The sequence below is a fragment of the Coffea eugenioides genome, chromosome 8 (assembly GCF_003713205.1).
Source record: "Coffea eugenioides isolate CCC68of chromosome 8, Ceug_1.0, whole genome shotgun sequence".
In the NCBI taxonomy this organism is placed as follows: Eukaryota; Viridiplantae; Streptophyta; class Magnoliopsida; order Gentianales; family Rubiaceae; genus Coffea; species Coffea eugenioides.
In genome coordinates this window covers 5,899,631-5,907,651 of record NC_040042.1, presented here as the reverse complement: position 1 = coordinate 5,907,651, position 8,021 = coordinate 5,899,631, and the positions used below count along the sequence as shown (strand labels likewise).

At 34.0% G+C, this 8,021-nt stretch overlaps 1 protein-coding gene across 1 annotated transcript; it reads left to right on the top strand.

The window, feature by feature from the left end:
- The first annotated feature begins 2,763 nt into the window (after positions 1–2,763).
- Positions 2,764–5,268, top strand: LOC113780060 (disease resistance protein RPM1-like). Its single transcript, XM_027325881.1, has one exon. The coding sequence runs from the start codon at positions 2,764–2,766 to the stop codon at positions 5,266–5,268; it is 2,505 nt and encodes an 834-aa protein (XP_027181682.1).
- Positions 5,269–8,021: the final 2,753 nt, after the last annotated feature.

Here is an 8,021-nt window from a genome sequence, read left to right as displayed (position 1 = left end):
ACTAGTCAGTACTCTGCCGTCTCCATCGTTTTACTTTGCCTCCATCATCCGTGTCGCACGTTCCTCTTATATCTCATATTTGTATTCACAGATTTCTTTAGTTTCTTGAATATATATATATATATACATATATATATATATATATACTAGATTATTGTTAGAATTCCAAATCAACTTGTGTTTAAGGATAGGTTAGAATAAAATGCTAAGAAATAATTGGTGGAACTATTCTACAAATGGGATAATAAATTCGTGTTTAAGGTTAGAAAATATGTATTTATTGAATCATTTTTTCATGTTCAAAAGAAAAAAGTTGGGCCTACTGTAAAAGTTCAAAAACTATAATTCATTTCTTAAATTACATTTTTTATGAAGAAAGTTTATCCTTTCACCAAAAAAAAAAAAAATGTTGTGACCATGAATTTGCCCCAACAAGATTCTGATATGCTGTTGTTAGGAGACAATTCATGGACCCCTTTTATAACACAGTACTGCAACTTTTCATTAGTATAAAAAAATAATGCACTGACTGGTTATATCTTTCATTAAACAGTGAACTACTTCGAAACCGAAAGAAAACTTTTCGAGTCATTTCTGAAGCCGCCAAAGAAAACTAAGAAGAAGAATGAAAGCTAAGAAGAAGAAGAAAGCTAAGAGAAAACAAAGGAAATTCCTGACCGGCAACTGCCCACGAACCAGCAGGAATTGCTGATTGCCACGGTCGTCCGCCTGAAATTTCAGTAGAACCATTGCCACCGAATGGCAAAAGACCAAAATGCTCCTCAAAGTCACAACAATCACAATATAACCGGTCCATTCTACACTGTTCATAAGCGATTCATGCTCAAAGTCACAAGAATCACAGTATAACCGGCCCATTCTCCACTGTTTATAAGCGATTCATGCTTTATACATGTAAGATATAGAGACACACACATGTTGCGGTTTATTTGATAGTGCTGGTGATCACAGAATCCATAGCAGAGCAGAAATTTATCTACAAAATTTATAACTTGGTCTAATTTAAAATAAAGAAAAAAGAAAAAGAAACTTTCAGTGGGGTTGGTGTTGTCTTTTATATTGCTGGTAAAGTGTAGATTTCTACCAGTGGATTATCAGTAATTTGGAGCTGCAAAATTCGGAATGGATTAATCATTTTGAAATATCCTTTTTGTAGCTTTTGTTTCAAAAGCTACATCGAAAAAAGGTATTGACACGCACAAAAGAACAAAGACTCCTTACCTAACAAATGCAATAGACAAATAAAAATGCTAGAGAACGACTTCATACCCAACAACAACTAATAGGGAACGACGACTTCATACCTAACAAGCACCAAAAAAAAATAATAGCAGGAATGACTCCGGCACAAAGAACGACGACTTCAGCCCTAAAGTCTTACATTGGTGATTGGACCATAGATAATAAAATGCGTCAGATCTATGCTGAAGTGCTTTGGAGTTTGCAAGGACTTTGGAATCACACATTTCTTGCTAGAAGGGGATGCTTAAATGTTGTTCAGAGGATCTGTCCTTGATAGGTAATGTAATTCATGGCATCAGATCTATGCTGAATTCTTTTGATTATGTCGAGATTAGTCATGTGAGGAGGACCAACAATGTTCCTGCCCATATCATGTCCAAATTGTCTTTATCTCTTGAGGGAAGCAGAGTATGGTTTGTAAATTTCTCCAAGATTGTTACTGATGTTGCTCTTGCTGATTTGCAATGAATGGAGGTTTTCTTTCAAAAAAAATAAAAAATAAAAAATAAAATGCGTGATAGGTATAATATGAGATATTATATGTATGCATATTATACGAATTTTTTTTTTAAAAAAAAAGATTAAAAGTTTGGCGTGAAAATACGTATTCGAAAAAATCACGCATAAAAATTCATGCCTAAATAGCGTGAACATATTTGAAAGTTACATAACTAAAAAGTGTGGATAAATTTGCTATAATTTTCGCAAAATATGTTATATTTATACCAATTTTAGACTTATTTTTATATATGAGACGTTAAATTTATTAAAATATCATCACTTTATTAATTAAATATATATAAATCTATAGTTGTTATGATATATATCACTCTTATTTTTATATATAACTCAAAAGTATGTCATTATCCTTAATTTCTCAAGTTTTAAATTTTTTAAAAAATTGAAATATAATTTGTAAAGTATAATACATTAAAAGTTTATTACATGTTATACAGGGTTAATTGAAAAGTATTAGTATTTTTTAAAATATATGAAATATGAAAATTGTTTTTGAATGATACATATAAATGTATATTAAATGAATATAATACAAGTATTTACTAACTATGCGTTGGACTACCTCAATTAAGTCTAGATTGTACTCCTTCAAGGCCAAAAGAAAAAAAAAACAAAAAAGAGGATTGACGGCCGTTGCAGTTCAGGTCCGGGATATATAATAAAGGAAACAACGACTGGGTCCAGATTCCCGGCATTCAGCTGCCACTTTCCCTCTATGGAGCCCAACAACGAAAAAAAAGTTTGATTTGTTGAATTCAACGAGTCTATCTATTAATACTGAATCGATTCAGGCCCCACAAATCACAGGAACGAAGGGACGACTTTGCTGAACATGATCTTGATATTTCCAACGAGCTAGTTAACCTTAACCCTCCCCTTTGCAGCAGAGAAAACAGCTTACTTTCCCGAGTTTGCCACATTTTAGTTTCTTGTGATTGTTTTGGTAAGAAAACCAAGTCCAGTGAAATTTAACTAAAGACTATGGCTGAGAGTGTTGTTGGCTTTCTAATCAAGCAGCTCTCCACCTTCCTTTCCCAAGAGAGCACGCTTTTGGGAGGATTTCGACCAGATGTTCAGTACATCAAAGATGAACTCGGGAGCATGAAGGCTTTCCTCAGACAAGCTGAAGCAAAGGAGGACAATGACTCTCAACTCCAAGAATGGGTAAAGCAGGTTCGAGAAGTTGCTTATGATACAGAGGATGTTCTCGATGATTTTGCCTTCCGCTTTGCTCGTGGACACGCAGGTGGATTCATTGGCCGTGTTGGAAAGATTTACAACTCAATAAAAAATCTGAAAGCCCGCCATCGGATTTCTTTGGAGATAAAAGATATCAAGGACCGGGTTGTAGAGATTTCTGCAATAAGGCATCAGAGGTACCAGTCTCTGTATGGTAATCAAGAAAGAGGCTCCAGCTCTTACAATGTGGCAAATGCAGAATATGATATTCGTGATCAAGCACTCCTAATTGAAGAAGCTAAGCTTGTTGGCATCGATCAGCCCAAAAAAGAGCTCATCTCCAAAATTCTTGATGGCCATTCCCACTTGAAAGTAGTTTCAGTGGTGGGAATGGGGGGACTCGGTAAGACCACCCTGGTGAAAAAAGTCTATGATGATGCTATTGTGAAGAAACAATTTCAGAGCCATGCCTGGATAACTGTTTCTCAAAATTTTCATTTCAATGTCATCATCAAGGACCTGATTCAACAATTGTACGAGGAAATCAGACAGCCGGTGCCTCCGCAAGTGGAATCCATGAAAGGTATTAGACTGAGTGAATTTGTCAGAGATTTCCTCAAAGAAAGAAGGTACATCCTTGTCCTTGATGATGTGTGGAGTCAAAATGCTTGGGAAACTATCAAATATGTATTTCCTGACTGCAATACTGCTAGTCGTGTTGTGTTGACAACACGAATAGCCGATGTAGCTTCTTCGTCTTGTTTGGCATTCCATGACTTTGTCCATGAGATGAAGCCTCTCTCTTATGAAGATTCTTGGACCCTTTTTTGCAATAGAACATTTCAGAGTAATGATTGCCCTTCAAATCTAGAAGAAATTTCTAGAAAAATACTGAAAAAATGTGAGGGCCTACCGCTTGGGATTGTTGCAATAGGTGGTGTTTTGGCTCTGAAGGACAAAGACAGGATAGATGAATGGGAGATGATTCTTCGTGGCTTTGGCGGCGAGGTAGATGGTAGCGGTGAGCTTGACAGAATTAGAAGGATACTCTTACTCAGCTACAACGATTTGCCTCACCATCTCAAAAGCTGCCTATTATATCTAAGCATCTATCCTGAAGATTATCCGATTAGGAATGTCGATAATTTACTTGATACATGGATAGCACTAGGATTTATAGAAGAGAAAGAAGGAATGACAGCCACTGATATTGCTATGAGATATCTAAAAGAACTCATCAACAGAAGTTTAATTCAAGTTAAGGACACATGGCATGATGGCAAATTGAAGGAATGTGGTCTTCATGATTTTCTGCTTGAAATCATTGTTTCAAAATCTAAAGAGCAGTGCTTCACAACCATAGCCACTGGATATTGCACGAGATGGCCTGACAAAGTTCGACACCTAGCAATTCATAACTTCACTGATAATCCTCCACTAGGCTTCAACAGCTTGAACTGTCTTCGATCCTTGAAATCATTCGGGTACGAAGATCCTCTCACTACTTCATTTTTGTCCAAGTTTTTTTGTGGTGGTCCCAAGTTCCTAAAGGTTTTAAATTTAGCGGGAGCTGAACTGGACAACATCCCAAAGGAAGTTTTCAAACTAGTTCATCTCAAGTTTCTAGATCTAAGTGGCACCAGAGTTAAAGTCATTCCAAAATCTATTGGGCAACTTCAAAACCTAGAAGTTTTAATTCTGGCTGGAACCACTATAACGGAGCTACCCGTGGAAATTCTAAAGCTAAGAAAACTCTGTGTCCTTATCATAGGAAGAGTGGGTGATTATTCAAATAACTTTGCACTAGGAGGCTTTAAATCTCCGTATGGAATTGGAAAGCTTACTTTCTTGGAGAGACTGGCACATATAGAAGCAGACAGTGGTAAAATAGTAAGGGAGATTGGGAAGCTCATTCAGTTGCGAGAATTATCCATCACAAAGCTGAGGAGAGAAGATGGAAAAGAGTTGCTCTACTCCCTCTTGAGGCTAACCAACCTTCGAGAGTTACACATCTGCTCCATTAAAGAAGAGGAGACTCTTGATCTCCAACATTCCATCTCTCCAAAGCTTGGATTTCTTGTAAGGTTGTGGTTGAATGGGCGTTTAGAGAGAGTACCAGAATGGGTAATATCACTTCAATCCTTGAGCACTTTAGTCTTGCTGAATAGTGAGTTGAGTGAAGATGAGAACGCAATAGGCTGCCTTGGACATTTGTCCAACTTGGTGGAACTTACTCTCCATGGTGCTTATGAAGGGGAGACATATTGTGTTTTAAGGCTGGAAGATTCCAAAAACTCCAGAGATTAGAACTTATGCAATTAAAAAGACTGAAATGGGTAAGAGTGGAAGAAGAATCGATGTCCAGTCTTCAACAGTTTTTTATTATTGGTTGCAAGCTTATGGAGGGCCTGCCTTTGGGCCTCCAAAACTTGACCGGGCTTAAACTTCTTGGGTTGCTTGATATGTCTGATGAGCTAATCAACAAAGTACAGAATTTGGATAAACAAAGTGACGATTATCAGACAATTTCTCGTATTCCTGAAGTTTGCACTGGACACTGGATAAATGGTGAATGGAAAACGGAGATCCTCTAGGAGAAGATAGGTGACGAACAATCCCTGAAATTTGCACTGGACACTGGATAAATGGTGCATGGAAGACGGAGATCCTCTAGGAGAAGATATGTAACGGACAATTTCTTGTTTATCGTCAACATTTGACTTATGGTGTTTGTTGTCAATTAGATTTTCAAAAAAATCTAGTTGCGGCTTTCTTACTCTTTCCTACTTATTATCCTTGTAATAAAATCATGACTTTGGATTGCTATTCAACCACACTAAGTTTCTTAGATAGCTAGATATATAATTGAAAATAGAGAATAAATTAATATGGATACATTTTCATTAGGAGTAGGGAAACCTCGCTAATTCATAAAGAGTATAGTTGATTCTTTTACCTAACGAAATTAAAACAAAAAATAAAAAACCTAGACTTCCGCTATAAGAAATTACAATCTCTAGCAGAGTGCCTGTTTGATAACATAAAAAAAGTGTTGAAATTGAATTCATTCAGACATTAAGAGGTTTTGGTTGATAAATAAAAATTCACCTGCTGAACTTATTAAGTGGTGCTGAATTTGTATGTATTTTTTTCAGCACAAGAATCGTAACTGAATGTTTAATTTGATAAGAATCAAGAGATTTACTTCAACTACTTTATCTTATCCACCAAATCTATCCCTGTTTGTTAATTACATTCAAAATCCTTATCTAATTAAACAACCTAATATTCTCTATTCAAAATCCTTATCTAATTAAACAACCTAATATTCTCTATTCAAAATCCTTGTCTAATTAAACAAAACAATCTGATATTCTCTATTCAAACAATCATTTCTAAATTTTTTAGGTCGAATTTATATGTTATATGAATTATTGGATTGTAATGTTTCTTTTAATGTTTTGCATAATATATTTCTTCTTTTATATTAATTTGATTTAAAAATAAATATTGTCTTTTTCATACCTAACAATTTTAAGCTAATTAAATCATAGGTTCTATTTCCTTTTTGGATTAAAAGATAGAAGGGCAAAATTGTACAATTTAGCTTATTAAGCATTAAGCTATGAATATTTATCAAACAGTATAAATAGATTCAGCATTAAGATTCAGACATTCATATATCTCTTTTCAGTGCTTAAAATTCAGTAAATTAATTATTTCAGTATTCAGAATTCAGAATTCAGAATTCAGAATTCAGAATTCAGTGTTATCAAACGGAGCCAAAGTTAGCAATTCTGATCACCTGAAAGCACGATTTGTCATATTCCTGCCAAAACATAGCCCATTCAAAGGCTTTTTCGGTTTTTTATCCATTCATTATTAGGATAAGAAAACTTTTTCATTTAATGGATTTACAGAGGTCATCCAACTTCCAAAGCCACTCACTTCAGTCGTTGTGATACTATTTCGTGCAGCTTTGTTCTTGTTTAGTTTCCTTTTCTTTTTACACATTATTATTAGTGTAGCTTCATTCCAGACAATTCTATTTGATAAGCAAATTTAATGCAAATAACATTCTCTTCCTAAGGGTGAATTTGATAAAACTCAAATTTGAAAACTAAAATCTAAATCTATTAAATTACTGAATTATTAAGTATTAAAATCTTAACATTTGAGTATATTTTGCATTAAATGATAAGTGAATAGGTTATTATTTATTTTTTGGATTAAAGTTTACCTTGGAAATTAAGTATCATTTAATTAATTATGATTAATTAAGATGTTCTATTTTTTGTTATCAAACGTCCCTGAATATACTAAGATCTGAATACATTAAATTTAAATGTTGAATTAGGTTATCAAACAAGATATAATAGACTATATATTGGTGTTACACAAATAGACTTAAATAATTTTATTTTGATCACCATAAATTCAAACTAAATCTAATTTTATTTTAGTTTTCTTGTTTAGATTTCTTTCCCATTTAGAATTCTTACAGTTAGAAGGAACGAATCAGCGGATTGAGAAATTAGCCCGGCTCCTTTTTAAGAAGGCATCGCATGTTGACGTACTAATCAGGAAGGTCATTTCGTGGAACCAGATCAAACTTTCCAATTTTTTTGACCCGTAAATGATGGAAGATCTTGCCTAAATCTAATTTTATTTTGGATTTATTCTTCGGATTTCTTTTTCTTTTAGAAACTGTTACCGAATGTAACTTTATCCCAAATCTAATTCTACTTCATAAATTGTATAGCTTTCTTTGTTAAGAAGTTAACATTAACATAACTTTATCCCAAATCCAATTATAACTAGTGTGAATACCCGTGCTACGCATGGTGCTGACATTATTGAAAAAAATAAAAATAAAATGGTGAACAAATAAAAGTGAAAAATTGAACCAACAAAATTAAAATGTAATATCTATTTAACAATAGTTTGAAATATAATAGAATGTGTATATCATTCAAGAACTGTCTTTTTTTGGAAGATGGATCCTGAACAAAAAATAAAAATTTATGTTGAAAAAGGGAATGATATATTTCTACAAATGA